Genomic DNA, 19817 nt, shown 5'->3' with positions numbered 1-19817 from the left:
ATCTAGTTCATATTTCCCTTTTATTATTGGATTAAGTAGCTGGATATTGTCACAAGTCAACTAAAGGGATCAATTAAGAACACTTTAATAATTTTACACTAACTATGTTGAGTTTGTAGCATTGATGTATTAACTCTATAGAACTCTTTCTACAGTAACTTGTGTTTAAGTTTCCTCAGATGTTCCTATCAAATCCATTAACATTTCTGCGAGTGTGGAAGTGTATCAAACAACGTTATATCAACTAGGGGTGTGCCATATCGTATCGTTCACGATAATATCGGTATATTTTTTTTATGGTTAAAGAAATGCATTTCATGATATTGGCAACATTCTTACTTTTTGATGTAGTGGTTAAAGTTGTTTTAATCACAAAAAGCTACTTACTCCCTGTCGCTAAACACAGCTTTCAAAATAAGAGCACAGTGTGTTAAGAGAATCCACCACAGAATTTACAAGAAGACTGTCAAAATAAGAAGCCTTAAGTAAAACATACAATAACCTTTATTCTCCTTTACAAAATTCCATTAAAATATGCCCCCGGAACCCAGAAATGGTTATTTTTATTATTTGCTCACTCAAGAATCAAGAGTAATTTTTTTTGTATTTGGCAACTGTTGAGATTTGCACTTCAAACTACATTTTAGATTTTTAATTATTTATACAGACTACAAAAAAAATCATATTTTCTATCTTTTTAAGTATTTCCTAATATCGTCAAGAATAACGTTATCGCAAAAATAGCCTGCAATATCGTGATATTCTTTTAGGGCCATATTTTGTAGCTAGTCAGAACTAGAAGATCCTGATGCAAACATATATCAGGAAACAGGAAATAAACAAAAAAGATTTAAGAAATGGGTGGAACTGGTCTGTTTGTGCCTTACGTGTAAAAAAAAAAAAAAAACCTGCACCTAATTAGAGAGTTAAGCACGACCTTGATGTAAATATGGCGTTTATTAGCTACAGAGCTCGCTAAACATGAATTTCTGTCGATGAAAACTTTTTCAAACGCAACACAACTCGTCTGACAACACTTACCACTGCTTTTAAAACGATTCCAGACTCCTTAAAGATGGTTGTATTCAATCTGTAGCGTCTTTTATCCGTTTATATTCTTCTATCCATCAGTAACGGAGATTTATCCAGTGCAGGCTTACCTGCAGCTCCAACAGACAGGTGTGGCTTCTGTCAATTAAGGGCGTGTGTGTGACGTCAAACATGAACATCAGGACCAATCAGCAGAGCCTGGGGAGCGTCCCAAATATCTCCCACAGGAGCTGCGTTTCCTTGTTTTTCGTTTCGTTTCCGTTTATTTGGGTCAATACTTGTCATTAAAAGAGAAGTAACAAACCAGAAAAAAACATTGATCAAAGTAAACAATAAGTAAACAGAGTAAGAAAATGAATAATAGACATTTGGACCGAAAAGGCATAGGCTGAAGCATAGTTTACTACCCCTACCCTGTTACAACTCAAGTTAATTTAAAAATTAAAAATGTACAATCTGTTATTTCCTAATAAAAGAAATAAGCAGTCACAAAAGAGAGAAAAGAGAGAAGCTTCTTGATTTTTTTCTTCCCTTCCCTTTCCTCTTCCTTCCCCTTCCCCTTCCTTCCTCTTCTCCTTTCCCTTCTTCCTCCTTTCTTCCATCTTCCTTAAAAAAGAAGAAGAAAAAAAAGACAATCAAACATACAGAAATTTTTAAAAAAAAAATAGCAGCAGCATAGCACGTGTCACCACTCTTTACTCTAACTTCTATAAATTAATCATCATGTTTTTAAGTACTTTTTTAAATAAGTTAATGATATTGCATGTTTTTAAGTCATTCTCCAATTTGTTACAAAAATGAACAGCTGTTATTGTAGTGCATCGTAATTACGTATTGGTTCTGGTTTTTAACTTTATAAATATACACACCCCTCTGAAATTGTTGTTTTTAAGTTTAGTATGCGCTCCAGCTTCGCCTACACAGTACTGGTGCATGCAGTATGGATACAATTAGGACATAGGCTGCTACTTCGTTTTCAACCTTGACCCTCTAGCTTCTATTATTTGCAGAGGATTGTGTGTAGGGATAGATGGAAAAGCATGCTAGCATGCATACTGCAAATTGCATGCAGTAGGACATCCTTGCATACTGTATTTCACATAGTATGTATTGAGACTACTAAAACTACTATTTGAGATTGTGTTGGTGATATTGGTCATAGAGATAATACCTTTTGGGTCAAATGGAAATAGATGATGCAGCTTGTGCTTCTCAAAGTCCCAAAAATCTACATTTAAAAGAAAAAACTAAAAGCTATGACTCTTTCTCTAAATTATTACTCAAATTGTCACTCGGGATAATGCAGAGACCTTGATGTGAGCAGTTTAATGTTGGAACTATTTTCTTTCTCGTTCCTACATGAAACTGCTCAGAAAGTTGCTGTCTGGATGTTAAGTTTTCATATGTATTTATATATGTTTTGACCTTGCAAACGCAAAAACTACCATCTAGTTTAATTATATTCAAGAGAGGGGATACATCTCTATGGCAACACTCGCACTAAAACAATCTATTGATAAATACATTGATAAATAGGACTGCGGGTAAGAGGATGAAAAGGCATTTTTTTCAGTGCTCCTTTAACCCATTGAGGCCTGAAACACCTGTAAAACCTCGATTTTAAAATAAGCCCCTAAAACCTGAAGTTTTTCTGTAAATTCAACAGAAGTGTCAACGCTTCTACTAAATAATAGATTTGTCAGCCTCTGTAGCAGATAGAAATGAAATTCAAAAAGTATTTGAGAGCTGATACAAATACTACAAAACGATGTATCAGCTTTCCAGGCTTCAATGGGTTAAATTATTCACATCTCTGTTCATATTGTGATATGTTAAAAATGTTTTGTGTGAAAAAGAGCTGTTTGATCATCATTTGATTCAGTGTCATTACTGCCCCCTGCTGTGCTTCATTGTGTTAGACTGTCCTGATTGCTTCTGGTCTGTTCTCTCTTCTGCACCCTGTATCACAGAGCTTCTAAAGCATGAGACACAAGTGAATACCAGCGAAGTCAGTCAGTCTATCTCTCTATCTATGACTGATGTAAGGCTATAAATAACTATTATTTCTGACATTTTTTCAGTCGTATAAGAGAAAAGCTGCAAATTATTAGATAGATAGATAGATAGATAGATAGATAGATAGATAGATAGATAGATAGATAGATAGATAGATAGATAGATAGATAGATAGATAGATGGATAGATTACTTTATTCATCCCCAAAGGGAAATTCGGTTGTCACAGCAGTCCGGTATTCAAGTACAATAAAATACAATAGAATAAAATACTGAGGTAGCATAAATAAAAACAACAATAGAAAAAAACACAGAATAGAACAAGGACACTTAAGAAGTTAAAAAAAAAGAACATCAGTTGGTAGGATGGTTGGCAGATGATGGTAATAATTAAACTGGTGATATGATGCAACAATGCAATAGTGACTAGACGGTATATAATAATAATAATAATAATAATAATAATAATGATAATAATAATAATAGTACAGTATATAATATAATATATATAATATAATATGTAATAATAGATAACAAACAATATAAAAATAAAATGAAAAGTATGAATAAAGTAATTTTAAGTAAAATAATATGATATATAATAATAATAGTAATAATAATAATAATAATAAATAAGGCCGGTATAATAATAATAATAGTAGTATATTACAGTATATAGTAATAATAGTAATGGCAGCAACAGTATATATAATAATAATAATAGTAATAATATTAATAACATAGCAAAGTGTCGTGCGTAGATTTAGTGCATAGATTTAGTGCATTTCAGTAATTACACTTGAAAACATCAATTGTTGAGTCTGAATCACCATCACAACACAGAGCACATAACTGATGTCAAAACACTTTGCTTCCTCTGTTACCACAAAATAAATACATTCTTAAACTGAAGCATCGTATTGGTAGATTCATATCACTTCCGAATTGACTATTGTGTTTTCTTCATGTTTCAGCCTTTCCTGGCCCTCCAGCACCTCCAAAGATAGTCAGCGCCTACGACGACTGCATCAATATTTCCTGGGCTTCTCCTAGTAACACAGGAGGGGCACGTATCCTGGGCTACATTTTGGAGAAACGCAAGAAGGGAAGTAATCTCTGGGCTGTTGTTAATGCCATGGATGAACTCATAAAAGGTCTGTTATTGTATGTTTTTGTAGTTCAGTCTAGTGGCATTTGACACCATAACACTGATGCTTTATTGTTTCTGTGAAATTACTTCCAGAGAAGAAATATTCAGTGAAAGATGTTGTGGCAGGTATGGAATATGAATTTAGAGTCTCTGCCATAAACCTTTCTGGAGTTGGTGAATTCAGTAACCCCTCAGAGTTTGTTTTTGCACGGGATCCTAAGAGTAAGTGTTGCAACTGTTTTTCATGCTACACCCAACAATAAACAATAGATTGCACAAAATATATTCATGTACATATCTTAAAATAACATGATATTCAAATGATCTGTCTCAATCTATTAACCCATAAGAACCCACGGTGACACCCATGTAACAAACACTTTAAATATTCTAGAAGAGGGGTCTCAAACTCAAATTACCTGGGGGCCGCTGGAGGCAGTATCAAAATGACCAAAAAAGGTATTACTTAAAATAGACACAAAAAAGACAAAATTACTAAAAAAGAGACACAAAATGACCAAAAAAGACACAAAATTACTAAAAAAAAAAAAAAAGTACACAAAATGACAGAAAAAAACTAAATTACTTAAAAAAGACACAAAAAAGACAAAATTACTAAAAAAGAGACACAAAATGACCAAAAAAAGACACAAAATTACTAAAAAAGAGACACAAAATGACCAAAAAAAGACACAAAATGACAGGAAAAAAAATTACTAAAAAAAGACACAGAATGACCAAAAAAACCCACATCATAAATATGTTCTGTGTGGTTCACTTGGTCTGTGATATATCCCCCATAACTTTCCTTTATGGATAACTGGGTATGGGTTCTTATAGGTTAATTAATTACAGATTCCAATAATTCATCTGATTTAAACTGATTGAGTTGAAATATTTGATATTTGAATTTGCATGACTTTTAATGTTGTGTTCCCTCAGAGCCTCCTGGTAAAGTCACAAGCCTGAAGGTGACAGAGACGTCTTACAGCCACTTGGTCCTGACTTGGACCAAACCTGAGGTTAAAGAAGGGATACAGGATGAAGCAAAGGGATATTATGTGGAGATTCGGCCTGCAGAGTGCCTTGAATGGTCCCGCTCTAACACCACTCTGATTATCACGACTACCTTCAGTGTGAGAGGCCTGAAGTCCATGGCCATGTACTGGGTGAGAGTGATTGCGATTAATGACGGAGGAGAGAGTGATCCTGAGGAGCTGGCCAACTATGTCCTTGCAATGCCCTCACCTGGTAGGTCAACTCTTGGTAGAAATGTAATGTGTTGCATCTATTAATTTACACTATTAATAACATTAAAGAGCCAAAGTGTGGGGGCTGAAATTAACTTTCTAGAATCAATTTGGTTTCTTTAAAATCCCAAAGAGCTCTTATATGTTTTTAACATGCACTGTAAAAAATGTTACAGTAAAACAGTAAAACACTGTCAATTTGCATCAGAAATAGGCCGTAAAATTAAAAATGTAACATCACCATAGTAGATGCTTGTAATTACCGTAAATCAAGGAATAATGCAAAACTTTTAGACTGTAGAAAACACAGTTTTTTCATGTAAAATTAATGGAGAAATACCATAATGTCACAAGGACACAATCACCCTAAAAATGTAAAAAAAAAAGGCACTACTCAGTCTAAATTACAGTTTTTGCTGATTTTTACATTTAAATTTACAGTAGAAAACTCCCTGGATTTTTTACGGTGAAATTCTGGCAACCACAGCTGCCGGTATTTTACCGTGAATTAGACAGATTTTTTTTACAGTGTGATTAGTATGGTGTTGGATAGCAACAGCAATATTTTCAGGGTACTGAATCTCTGATCATTAATTTCTAACTCTTTAACCTAAGAGATTTTGATACCAAATCAGAGCATTGATTTTTTCTTTGGTGTTCCTCGAGGTCTTGGTGTCTTAATGTGGTATTTTAGGGATTTTTTACCATTTTATCAATTCTTGAGTGGTAAGAAAATGTTTAAATTTCGTACTAAATCTCTGCAGCAAATGGTATCAACCCAAAAGTTGGTGCAACAATCTATGAGACATAACTACACATTGGAATATATATATATCCTTTATTTAACCAGGTAAAAAAAAGTCTCGTTGAGATTAATAAACTGGTCTCTCCATGAGAGACCTGGCCAAGAATGCAGCATAAAAAGAGAGAAGTTACAACATTTAAACACAGTTATAATAAACAATTAAATACAGATACAGCCATCACAACAACACTGAAGGAGCCTCAGTAGCCAAATTATAAGGAGCAGTCACACCAACCAAGGGAAATTATTTCTTTATCCTTTAGAATTGATTTAAATTCACCGATTGTGATCGAGTCAGACAATTTCAATTCCTTTTGCAAATTGTTCCATGATAAAGGGGCGTAATGACCATCATACTTCAAAATCATAATGTTGTTAGCCCTTAAACACTGTAAACTTTTGATTTGATTATACAGCTCCCTTAAAAACAGACCAAAAACAATGGTGGGAGGGGTGGGGTGGAATAGGTTTAAACAAACATCATGAAGTTGAATATTGTAAAAAAGTACTATTTGTTTTGCTCATTATTTTAGTGAGGCCAAAGTTCACAAACCACAAGATGAAGAGCTTCATGGTGGTGAGAGCAGGAAACTCTGTCAGGATCACAGTGAACTTTGAGGTGGGACTTATACTTTTGCTTTATTATTGGTAACATAGCGGGGGAAATTGTGGTTTTGCAAACATAAACAAGTGGGAATTCAGGCCTGAAATACTCAAGATATTTCTAATGTTATTTTTTATAGGCCTCCCCACGGCCTCATATTATGTGGCTGAAGGACAATGTGCCAGTGACAAAGCGAGTTACAATCAGTAACTCTGATGGCTCATCCCAGCTGCTGATCCCCTCGTCTGAGCGCTCTGATTCTGGCATTTACTCCATTTTGGTAAAAAATCTTGCAGGACAGGAGACATTCAGCACAGAGGTCAGGGTCACAGGTAAAACTAAACTTAAAGTTTCTTTTGCTCCATCAATGTCAAAGGAAGTTAATGGATGAGCCAGTAAAACTGCTTGTGGTTGCAGATGATCCAAAGCCTCCTGGACTGGTGGAACTGGAGGAAAATGTGCCAGGCACAGTGACTGTGATGTGGGAGCCTTCTCCTGACGAGAAGCGCGATGACCGCCTCCACTACTCTGTATCCAAACTGGACTCTACCAAACGCACATGGACAACAGTAGCTGACAGACTCTTCAATAACAAGTTCACAGTCTGCAACATCATGCAAGGGAGGGAATATCATTTCCGTGTGTACGCCAAAAACGACATGGGCATATCTGCCCCGTCAGAGTCACCAACCTGTGGGACAGAGAAGAAGAAAGGTGTGCATCAGCAACCTGGTCTCACAGAAATCCGTGAAATAGCCACAGATTTCGCTTAACTCAAAATCCGTGGAATAGCCACGGAATCGCTCAAATTTCCGTGAAACTGACACAGATTTCGCTACAATGCAAGTTAATGACAGTCATATCCCGTGGCTATTGGTTTGTTCCAAGTCACGTGACTTTCAAGGTCCCAGCAGTCAGAACAAAAAACATGGCGGACAGTTCTCTCATTTTTAGTGAAAAATCAATGTTTTGACTTAGTTTCTGCATAAAAAATGGATTTTGATCACATTTCTAGCGAGAAATATGTTTTATTTTCTAAATATTCACTCAGTGAATGTACATAATCACTTTGTATGTTGGAATAGCCACGGGATATGACTGTCATTAACTTGCATTGTAGCGAAATCCGTGTCAGTTTCACGGAAATTTGAGCGATTCCGTGGCTATTCCACGGATTTTGAGTTAAGCGAAATCCGTGGCTATTTCACGGATTTCTGTGAGACCATGTTGGCATCAGACAACCTCAAATTCTCACTTTGTCAGACGAAAACTAACAATACTGTCTCTCATTTCAGAAAAGTTTGTAGTGAGTGTTCCGACCAGGAAGGACTGTGATCTGCGATGTGCTCCAACCTTCATTGTGCCTTTGAAGCTTCACAATGCACCCAAAGGCTACGAGTGCTACATGAGCTGTGCAGTGAAGGGAAATCCCAAACCTCGTATCACATGGTATCGAAATCACATCAGTATAAACACTAATACCAATTATTACATCTCTGATACCTGTGGGGTTTGCTCCATGTTAATTCTTCAAGTTGGTCCCAAAGACATGGGGGAGTACACCATCACTGCAGAGAACGCCCTCGGACGGGCTGAGTGCTCCACCGTCCTCAGTGTCAGAGGTGAGAGAGAAACACAGCTGCACTTTCATTCAAAGGATAGGTGGAATAAAAAAAGTATGCTTTTGATTCTAAATCGTTTGATCTCTCCTCCATACAGAGTGAAGAAACTAAAGGCATCACAATATGAGCAGTATCTATTTCAAGCTTCAGATCTAAAACATATGGAAACATAAGTGTAATGCATTCACTTAAGAAAAACATATTTATATAGAAAATGCATTTAGCTTCTTTAGATACATGGTGTTTGAGTTTGAGTGGTTGTGTTGCTTGGATGTAATGCATCAATTTCAATAAGAAAAATATGTAATTGGACTGCTAATAAAAAATGAAAGAATTTATCAAATAAAAAGCTGCATTAGGTGGTTTGAAAATGATTTTTTTTCTTCTTCAAATCAGATAATAAATGTAGAGCATGGACGTGGTTGTGGTTTGATCTAATCCTTTTCTGGATGATTGTTGATAAAGTGGCACAGCAGCTTGTGAAACTGTATTCATCTCACAGCAAATACATAACACTAATAATACTGAGGCTGTTTGTTTTTGTTCACTCCCCTATGGGTCTTGATTGAGCCTATCATTGCTTTGAATGTGAATATGAGTGTTTATGTGTGTCTGTATGTGTCAGCCCTTTGAAAGGACTGGTAAACTGCACAGCATGAACCTGCCTATCACCCAATGTGTGTGGACATCCACCCACAACTGTTCAAAGGATAGGATAAGATGAGAGATAAGAAAGATGAGAAAAGACGAAATGAGACAAGATGCGATGAGAGGAGATGAGAGGAGATGAGATCGGATGAGATAAGATACAATGACATAAGATAAGATAAGAGCAGATCATCTTTATTGATCCCACATCATGCAAACACACTTGTTACAGCAGCTCAAGAGTCAGAAAAAGCAGATAACAGATAGTGACTGAGTGAGAACAGGTGAAGAAATTAAAATAAAGTGTATGTATCATTACACCTGTAATTGAACACATCATACATGGTGTGTACCATCGTACTAGAAAAAAAACAGTGAACAAAAACACAAAGGAACACTTCATCCTTCAGTTTATCAAAAACATTCAAAATCTGGAAATGCATCTGTAGTTTGAAATGCAAGTAATGATGCCAGTGGAGTAAAAAGTACAATACTTACCTCTGAGATGTGGTGGAGTAGAAGTATAGAGTTGCATAAAAGGTAAATACTCTAAATACTCAAGTAAAGCACAAGTCCCTGAAATTTGTACTTAATGTACTGTAATGTACTTTGTTAAATTATGCCATTGCCCAAATCAACAATAATACATGAATTGACAGAATACATACAAACAGCATTAATGAAAATAAGATACAGAAAGAAAGAAAAACTAATTAATTAGACTTTATGGGGATTAACAAGATATTTAAGAGTGCATATTTCAATGAGCATTTTACCGCTAAACTGAGATCCGATGGAGTGAAAGAAAGCATTAAAGGTTAAGAAGATGTTGACATGCTGAATGTGACCTTTAATAGGATGTTTGCCCTTTCCACATTCTGTGCATGTCACTGAGGCCGGCTCTACGCTGGGGCAAGAGGGGGCCGAGCCCCCTTCAATACAGTAAATGTCAACATTTTAGAAGTTGAGAAAGCACATTTTAATACTCACAAAATGAATATACATTACAATTTGACAAAAATGATCTGCAGTAGCAGAAAAATCCCCTGAAAAGGGACACACGATACACGATTGCTAGTTGAAATCTGGACGAAGGATGTTTTATTTTATTCATTTATTTATTTTTATTTTTCAGTTTCCCCCCCTGAGGGATTAATTGCCACCTTATTGCGGTCAGGGGGTTTGCGTACCACAGCTAAACCAGCAGGAGCTTAGTCTTCAGTTGGGACACCCAAGTTGGACAGGTCTAAAGGTAGAGGCCTGACAAAGTGCAATCCACTTCTCCATGTTGGGGTTGGACACATAGACCAACAGTGGCGGTTCTACACAGGGGCCTTCAGGGGCCACTGCCCCTGTGAAGAAGCCCTTGGCCCCTGCTGTGGCCCCTGTGTCAAATTAATTAAAAAAAAGATCGATTTATAACGATGAACGACGGAACAATTCTTACCTATTTTTTGTTCAAACAATATCTCATTGTACACAAAAGGAACTCAGAATGTGAACATTGTATAATAGTTTAATTGTGCAATAAAAGATTGCACAATTGCACTGTACTGCACTTTCAAAATTTTAAAAAAGTAATGGTGCACAAAAATGAGAAATGTCATTGTCGTACAAAAACAACTGTTAATGTTGGTTAGTCTCATTGCTTCAATCAATGTAATTCTTCCAAATTTGAGACTTTTAGCTAAAATAAAGGTTTTGAATGCTTAAATATCATTTTGATGATTTTTAATGTGCCCCTCTGATTAAACACTGGCCCCTCCTTGGCCCCCTAAGTAAAACTGGTCTAGAACTGCCACTGTAGACCAATGAAGAAAGAATCCTTACTATAAGCACCAAAAAAAAAAGAAGTGCTGGAGCATGATGTGTACAAATGATGCCCCCTTCACATTTGTGACTGCCCCCTCATGTATACCTGCCTATACCAGCCCTGCATGTCACTGTGTCTCATATCTACTTTTTAATAGGAGGCTACTATTTCTGCAAAGGAAGAGCCTATTTGAGGTCATTTGGCTGTTAAGGTCAGAATAAATTCAACCTTGTCATCAATAGGGCTTTCTCACCGTCCAGTCAAGTCACGTGATTACAACCTAAAGTGACCCCTCGACAGGAGAGCGTGCATGCTGCAGGACACATGCAGCTGCAGTAAAAAATAGCGCAGAGTAACCCTACGTGTAGTTTTTCCATTAGATGACAGCAGCACACATGGTGGTGGTGGTGGTGGAGACACAGCCACTCCCAGTGGCTGCCCAGCCCCCCTCCACTCCACTCCACTCCGCCTGGTTCTTCCTGAATGGCCGATCACGCTGCCTGCGGTCCCCGCCTCCCTGCATCATCTCCTGCTCTCCCTCTTCATCTACAGCTCGCTGCAGCCTCTCGGTACTTTATTGAGCGGTGATTGAATCCAGCTCGATTTGTGCAGCGCCGCTTTAAAGGAGCCTTCTGAACTAAATCACCGCTCACACTTCGCTCCGGCGTCTCTTTTTTTTTTGACCCACCTTCCTTGAATATCACCTCTTTGCCTTGGCTAGAACATTGTGTCCTCTGTGGTGAAAATGACTGCAAAGCATCGAAGAGGGAAAGCCAACCACAAACATGAAGATAACTTTTTCAAAAATGAAGTCACGGAGTCAGAAGTTCGCCCTGGAGTCAATCACTACGCTCTCCACTTGGTTTTATTCCTGCTGCTTGTAATTGGCGGTGCCACGGGCTCATGGTTCTGTTTCCAGCAGCACCAAACTTTAACCTACTTAACTGACAATCTCATGGGCATGCAGATGAAAATAGTGAAACTACAGTCCTCCCATGAAGAACTGCGACAGTCAAGTAACAAGGTAAGGATTAAAAATACATATTACCTGTGGTAATATGATGCCACTTGCAGCCATTAAAAGCACAAAGCGCTCCTGTGATGGCCTATAAAACACTATAAATCTTTATCACGAGCTTCTAATTTGCACAAACACTTTAACTAAATAAGAAAAAAGGCCTCAGCACACGCTCTCTGCACGTTGCCACTTACAAGTAAGAAAGTTAAAACCTGCAGGCCTCTCAGATTTCAGAATGCCAACAGCCTGACTGGAGTGAGTACAAAACGCTGCTATTTCTAACATCCACACAGCTGCTGACGTTTGTAATGAGGATTATTCTTAACCTACTACTGCAGGGGACTTTATACTGACTTAAATACAATGAATCTACTCAGTTTTTAAGGTAATATCTGTGGAAAATGTCTATTATAACAGCAGTCAGGAGCATGCAGAGGATGCTGCCAAAATAAAAAGAAACAAGACAGGAGTGTGCCAGGGCTAAATTTAGTCTGTGATTTTGATACTGAACACCAGTTCAGAGGCTGTTTACACGCCATTGGAAAGATTGTAGGAGAACAGACAGAGATGATGGGTTCATCTGAACCACAAGGCATCATCTCTATTAATATCATTATGTTCCGACAGTTTTGTGTATCCACATGGATAAACTGCAGACAGAGGTTCATGCCCGCCTTGAGGTATATTCCACTCTACCTGTTGGCGTTCATACTATTCCAACTATGTTTAATCTGCAGCAGGAAACTCCTGGGAGATGAGCAAAAAATATTATTAAGTAACTTATCAAAACAAATCCAGACTGCACACTCCGTCCCTCTCTCATTCAACTCCACCTTTTGGTTTAGTTTGCCTTTAAGTTTGCATGAGAACAGCTCTGCTAGCTCAGTCTTGTTTCAGACATATTTCCTCTGCTGACAGTTAATATTTTTTTGTGACTCATCAGTTTGCTCCTGGAGTTGCAAAGTTTTACCAGCCCAGTGCTGGTTGCCTTACTGTCCTGAGTCTGCCTCCATAAGGAAATCACTTCTTTGCTTCACATCACTTCTTTATGCAATTCACTTTGTTTCATGCAACTTCCTGAAAATAAGTAAAGTGAGGTTACATAAGCTGTCCATGCATGATCAGACCTGTTGGAATTGGCTGTTTAGACTCTGATTCTGATGGTTTGATTTAATTAGATTATCTGGGACAGTGACAGTACTTCTCAAGATTAAATTTTTCTTAGAATATTTGATTGCTTGACATATGTGATTTAATGAAAAATTCACCAAATTATCCCTAATGCATACTGCTACAGCCTGTACCTGCAACAGTGGGCCTAGTAAGTGGCCAGCTTGACTTTAACCTCCCGTCTGTCACTTCATGTCTCTTTGCAGCAGCACATTACAGATGTCCTGGAGAGCCGTCTGAATGCCCTGGAGGATTCTCATTCACTGGCCCAGAAACAGGTGGGAATGGCCTTGGCTGCAGCTGAACAGCTCAAGACCACTGAACTCCCCGCTCAGGTGCTGTCGCTCCACACAGAGATGACAACGCGTCTGGCAGAGATGCTGCATGCTACCGCATCTCTGGAGCAGCTGCAACAGCTACAGACCAAGCTGAACGGGAAGAGTGAGGAGATTGCTGGTGTCAGGATTCAGGTGGAGGGGCTGGCCGCTCTGAGCGATGAGCTTTCTGAGAAGGTCGAGGTCTTGAGGGGGGGCATGAGTGTGGCACTTTTTTCAAAGGATGCTACTTCTAGTACACAAAAAGAAACTATTTGGTTAATTGACGGTCACTATAAATTCATCCATAGGGCTTTCTTACAGCCCAGATATGTCACATGCTTACAACCTATAGTGGCCCCTCGACTGGAGAGTGTTAATGCTGCAGGCACATGCATCTCTGTGCACACGTATTGTAGTAGTAATGCTACGTGGCGTGATATTCCGACATATGGATAAACTGCAGACAGAGGTTCATGGCTGCCTTGAGTTTATTCCACTCTACCTGTTGGCGTTCATACTATTCCAACTATGTTTAATATGCTTCAGGAAACTCCTGGGAGATGAACAAAAATGTTATAAAGTAATTTATCATAACAAATCTAGTCTGCACACTACGTCCCTCCCCTCTCTCATGCGACTCCACCTGTGATTCAGAGAATTCAATGTAGCAAAAAGGTTGCATGAGGACCGCTCTGCTAGCTCCGTCTCGTTTCAGACATATTTCCTGTGCCAGCAGTTAATATTTTTTTGTGACTCATCAGTTTGCCATTGCTTTTGCAGAGTTTTACCAACCCAGTGCTGCATGCCTTTCTTTGCTTCGCATGAGTTCTTTATGCAATTCAGTGTTCAGTAAGTTTCACTGTACTTTCTGCTAGTAAATACAGTGAGGTTTTACTAAGCTGTCCATGCATGATCAGACCTGTTGGAGTTGGTTGTTTAGATTCTGGTGGTTTGGGTTAATTAGATTATCTGGGACTCATTTCTGAAGATATTCTTTCTTGGAGCATTTCATTGAGTTTGCATGTTCTCCCTGCATGAGCATGGGTTCTCTCTGGGTCCTCCAGCTTCCTCCTACAGTCCAAAGAAATGCATTCCCCCGGCAACCTGAGTTCGGATAATGAATCAATTGACATTGATTGATTGATTTATTGAAAACTTGAACTTATGATCCTTAAATGCATACTGCTACAGCCCGAGTAGTGTAAAAAAAATGCTTCATTTATTGAATGGACTTGCCCTGATATGGCAGGAGAAATGTATTTTTTTTTAAACTGAATAGAAGACAATATAATTTGAATATATAAGATTATATAACACTTTATGTTTATATAATCATTTTCATATTTTTGGCATCCACTTGCAAGAATATGAAGCACCATCTCCTGGAGAGCAGGCAGCTTGACGTAATTTCACTCTTATGTCTCTTTGCAGCAGCAAATTACAGAGATCTTGGAGAGCCGTATAAATGCCCTGGAGGATTCTCATTCAATGGCCCAGAAAGAAGTGGGCATGGCCCTGGCTACAGCTGAACAGCTCAAGACCACTGACCTCCCCACTCAGGTGATGTCGCTCCACTCAGAGATGACAAGACGCCTGGCGGACATGCGGCACGCCACAGCCTCTCTGGAGCAGCTGAACCAGCTGCAGACCATGCTGAAGGGGAAGAGCGAGGAGTTTGACGATGTCAGGATTCAGGTGGAGGGCCTGGCCGCTCAGAGCACCGAGCTTTTCAAGAAGGTTGAGGACTTGATGGGGGGCATGGGTGAAGCAGGAACCAAGCTGGAGAAAAGAGCTCGACAGGTGGCCAAGCTAAGCAGCACCCTGAAGGGACAGGCTGCCGAAGTGCTGAGACTGAAGGCGCAGCTGGACACCTATCAAGCTCAGCTTGAAGCCAACACACTGGAGATGGCTACTGTCAGGTAGGTTGGGGGGAAAAAACTCTTTGTGGAAAGCTGTGGAGAAAATAGCTCACCTCCTCTGACCCATAACTTTATGTTGATTTTGTCAAAGCCCTGTTGGCTGCCACTGTCTCCGTGTTACTTTCGGCCAGTTACACCGCTCTGATCTGTATATGTGTATTGATGTTTTTTAGAGCTGAATGGTATGTATAAGATTTCAGTTGTATGTACAATGAGTGCTCTTTGAAGTCTATGTGTACTCATTCTGAAGACCTTTCCTCTTAACCCATTGACGCCTAAAACTTCCTGTAAAACCTCTGGGCGATTTTTTAAAATAAGCCCCTAAAACCTGAAGTTTTTCTAGAAATTCAACAGAAATGTCAACGCTTCTACTGAATAATAGATTTTTCAGCCTCTGTAGCAGATAGAAATGAAATTCAAAATGTATTTGAGAGCTTATACAAATACTACAAAACGACGTATCCGCTTTCCAGGCTTCAATGGGTTAACAGCCAGGCACAATGGGGCTACACAATTAATTCTATGTTGGGGTTTTTTATATGACAATGTCTGTCCCCTCGGTTTGAACTGAGATTTTCACTTGTCTTTCAGAGAGTTGGTTGAGAGTGAACAGGCCCTGCGGCTCCAGCAGGCCGCTATGCAGGAGCAGCTCAATGCGGTACGTCTGAACTCGTCTGAACCTCAGGGCTTTCTGGAGAACATACAGAAACAGGTTATCCAGGAAACAGACAACACAGTATTTGCCCAGGATTGTGGAGATGGTTATCTTTAGATACAAATCTAGAAATGTAGCTATTTAAAGAGTTTACAATCTATACATTTTACATTGTAAGCCTTGTTGCATGAACATTACATTTTTGGGGATATACATTTCCTAACATGACATGATTTGGATGCAAATAAGCCCAAAAATCACCAGAACCGCAGCCAATCCTGGAAATAACTCAATTAAAAATATTTTTCCCACTATACAGACATCTGAGGTTTGCTGCAGTATTTAAATGAAAATTACAATGATTTTCTGAAAAGGTTAAGACAGAAAAACAACAACCAGGCTTCCCAATACAGGGTATTCCTTTAAAGTTTGAAATGAAAAATATGTTCACGGCAGTTTATTTAAACGGCACAATTCAAAGTGCTTTATACAAGCAATAAACATACATACAAATAAAGCAGATAATAAAGCATTAACAATATTTTTTTTTTTTTAAAAAAGGTCTTCTGTAGAAAGAGAATAATGTAAAAATCTATAATGATCTCAGAAATAGCAATGGCAAGGCAGACCTAAAATAGTGAAAAACAACATTAACATATCATTTGTACAGTTTTACCTTGAAATGTGTGACATGTTTTGACACACATACGGTCAGCCCACATGGTCTCTTCACTATTTTTGTTCACTCTGTGCCCAGAGGGATCATAATGACATTTTCATCTCATTAGCTGAAGTAGCTAATTGCCTGGCATACAGTCTCTGATGGATTCACATCTACGCTTCCATTCACACAATATAGATCTCGGTTTTGTCTCTTTTTGTCTCTAGATGTCCAGATAACACACCTGTAAATTATTTTCTGTCCAGACTGCCATTTACTATAAACTACATACAGAATTTATTACTTTTTATTTCTGTAGCAGGTGAAACAGACAGAGGAAGTGACAGCTCCCGCAGCTGAAGAAGAGACAGCTCCCGCAGCTGAAGAAGAAGAGGCAGCTCCTGTGGCTGAAGAAGAGGCAGCTCCCGCAGCTGAAGAAGAGGCAACCCCAGCAGCTGTAGAAGAAGAGGCGCTTCCTGCGGATGTCGAACAAGAGGCAGATGAAAGTGAAGGAGAGGCAGCTGCACAGGGTGAAGCTCCTGTCGAGCAGGAGGACTCTGTGAAGGATGAAACCGCTCCTGCAGAGGAGGAAGAGGCAGTGAAGGAGGATCAGACCGAGCAAGACGAGTCAGTTGCCTTATCAGAAGAGACGGCAGAGGGGGTACAAAGTGAAGAAGAGCCTGAAGAGCAGAAGCAGGAAGCAGACGAAGAGGAGAGCCACAAAGCAGCAGAAGAGGAGGAGGAGGTGGTAGAAGAGGAGGCGGCATCTGAAGGAGAGAACGATCTGGAAGAGGAGGAAGTATCGGAAGGAGAGGAAGAAGAGGAGGATGAAGCTGAAGAGGAAACAGATGAAGGACTGGAGCCATTAGAAGAGGATGAATGTAAGTAAAAAAAATATTGAGGAACTCTTTAAATGTTCCATGAATTATGGATTTTCACTGTATTGGATACAAAAATACATCAGATATGATCATATCCCTCTAATAATTATTTTTTTTGTATTTTACAGAGTTGACGCCACCAGAAAGGGACTTTTTTTTTCCACACCAGACACATCCACTCTGTCTAAAATCACCATCTACAATATGACAAATGCTGTAGGAAGACATGATTGATTGCTGTTGTTTAGGTGCAGTTATCATGTTGTGGTCGCTCTTCTGACTGAAGTCTGCCTTTCAGTCATGATGCTGGAGTAAGAGCTGAACCTGTACCTCAAAATATGACAAGGCTGAAGTGCCAATAACAACCTCAAAAGCCTTAATCCATAAAACTGTCTTTCTACAGAGCAATTTACACTTTTCAATAATCTCACCTTTTTCATCAAGGTTAGGTTCTGTACTAAACTGGAAATTAAAAAGCCAATAACATAACAAGAAGCTGACGCATAAGCTGTTTCTCAATGCACTTGAAGCCATAAGTAATGCCTGTCTTGGTGACATTTCAATGTCTCTTTTTGTCACTGCCTGAAATGTTTCGAGAGATATTCTAGAAGGAAAAAATGTTTGCAGTATCTTTAAGTTACAATCTCAAAGATCGCCTTTCTCTGAGTTTTCATTGCCTGTAGTCATTGCTCTTTTTGTTTTGTTTGTTCGGCCTTAGTTACTGTAAACTATAGCCAAGACTGGAAAAAACAGTAAGCTGCTTCACACTTAAATGATTTGAAGAGTGAATCTGTTGCGGTAGGTCCGACAAACATAATGTCGCCACAGACACCCAGGTTATAGGTCAAAGACTGTTAATGCAAGGGCTTTATCAGCTTTATCACCATGAGATTACCTCATTCAGCCAAACATAGACCTAACAATCACTTTAAATTAAAATCTTTGAGATCTTTACTACCCAGCTGTTTACACAGGCAGCATGGCCAACTAAAGAGCATGCGAGAAAGGAAGAAAAACATCTTTTGATAAGATAAACAAGAAGAATTCCTGAATGTTTTTAAAGTAAACGACAAACTGTCGTTAGATTTTTTTTTTTTTTTTACTTTTCTCTTGTCTTTTCACTTAAAACTGGAGCTTTGCTTTGATTTCGCACTTTTGTACCTGATTGCAATTCTTCTCAGACTTACACTCCTGTAGTAATGTAAGATACAGTGGTCTTAAAGTCCTTTTTTACCAAGAACTGTTTCAGCAACACAATTCTAATGCTCAAACACTTTTTATTTAATAGTAAGCAAGAAGTCTTTAATGGATATCGGCAGATATTCCATGCATTCTAGTCACGACTAATAGTGTTTAGGAAAAAGCAGTTGTTTGTAACTATCGGAAGAGCTCTTGGAAAACTGTCGCAGTGTTGAATTGCAGCTAAGTCTTCCATTTCCGTTGTGGCTTTCAAATGCACACTGAAAGAAAGTTTCCCAACCAAGTAATTTTGATCCAAAAACGCTAATCGGATATAAATTGATAAGATATTTAACTTAAAAGTACCTAAAATTTACTGTTTAACCAGAAGTTTTGAAACAAACTTTACAGAATTTTGTGTGGAGACAGACAGATACACAGTGCAACAGCTTAGAAAACCGAGTCCAACAGTAGCTGAAAAAGCCCACATGCATCTACTTTATGACGTAGTCATGTCAGACTTGTAAGCTTTATGTTGCACAGAAGAGAAGTTTCCCAGCAGGACTCTGACCCTTTACATGCATTGAAACTACACCATGACTGTGAAATCTGAAGGAGGAGCGAGGAATGCTGGTGTTCACGGCTCCATAGTCTGCAGTTCTTCACCGTGCTGTACAGGTCTGGGAACATTAGAATCAAATAAAGGTCAAATCATCCGGTCACAACCCAAGACTGTTTCTCCAATATAATGTGAATGGTAAAATAATGCAGAAAAATGTGCAAGCTGTGATTAGGGCAAATAATACACATATCAGTTACTAATAATATCAAATATATTGTGATAAAATTACCTCTTTGGAGACATGACAAATGTTTGTTTAGTCATGCTTCACAAATGTGATTATAAGTTCTCGGTAGTATAGTAAGACTTGTGCACCACTGTACATTTTACTAGGACGTTTCACTTTTACAAAATGCACTGTTTTTGCCAATGTATTGGTTACTACTTCTCACATTGTTTATAAAATAAACCCTGGTTCTTTCACTTTTGTATACTCAA

At 38.5% G+C, this 19817-nt stretch overlaps 2 protein-coding genes across 3 annotated transcripts in view; both read left to right on the top strand.

The window, feature by feature from the left end:
• LOC131971568 (immunoglobulin-like and fibronectin type III domain-containing protein 1) overlaps positions 1-11538 on the top strand; it is a 25642-nt gene extending 14104 nt beyond the window's left edge. Inside the window, exons 18-25 of the mRNA XM_059333077.1 lie at positions 4040-4219; positions 4309-4437; positions 5158-5466; positions 6804-6889; positions 7014-7206; positions 7292-7588; positions 8170-8609; positions 11338-11538. Coding sequence (XP_059189060.1) covers positions 4040-4219; positions 4309-4437; positions 5158-5466; positions 6804-6889; positions 7014-7206; positions 7292-7588; positions 8170-8609; positions 11338-11538 — 1835 coding nt within the window. The remainder of the gene's footprint in view (positions 1-4039; positions 4220-4308; positions 4438-5157; positions 5467-6803; positions 6890-7013; positions 7207-7291; positions 7589-8169; positions 8610-11337) is intronic.
• On the top strand, positions 11492-19817 carry LOC131972392 (caldesmon-like). 2 transcript variants are annotated; one of them, XM_059334227.1, is made up of 6 exons: positions 11492-11981; positions 13352-13423; positions 14894-15381; positions 15973-16039; positions 17020-17578; positions 17707-19817. In XM_059334227.1, coding segments are annotated over exons 1-6 (1467 nt in total). In that variant the 5' UTR covers positions 11492-11702; the 3' UTR covers positions 17709-19817. The 2 variants fall into 2 exon arrangements, with proteins under 2 accessions (XP_059190210.1, XP_059190209.1); XM_059334226.1 differs by having other exon boundaries at positions 13352-13657.

Source organism: Centropristis striata, chromosome 5 (assembly GCF_030273125.1).
Source record: "Centropristis striata isolate RG_2023a ecotype Rhode Island chromosome 5, C.striata_1.0, whole genome shotgun sequence".
Classification (NCBI taxonomy): domain Eukaryota; kingdom Metazoa; phylum Chordata; class Actinopteri; order Perciformes; family Serranidae; genus Centropristis; species Centropristis striata.
The sequence above is the reverse complement of the archived record's forward strand: the minus strand, read 5'-3'. Positions and strand labels throughout refer to the sequence as shown.

Excerpts from the sequence above, each read along its gene's own strand:
- LOC131972392 (XM_059334226.1), top strand. The coding sequence starts at position 11,703 with ATGACTGCAAAGCATCGAAGAGGGAAAGCCAACCACAAACATGAAGAT. Across the intron at positions 13,658-14,893 it reads GCGATGAGCTTTCTGAGAAG|CAGCAAATTACAGAGATCTT; the intron begins GTCGAGGTCTTG and ends GTCTCTTTGCAG. Across the intron at positions 16,040-17,019 it reads TGCAGGAGCAGCTCAATGCG|GTGAAACAGACAGAGGAAGT; the intron begins GTACGTCTGAAC and ends TTTCTGTAGCAG.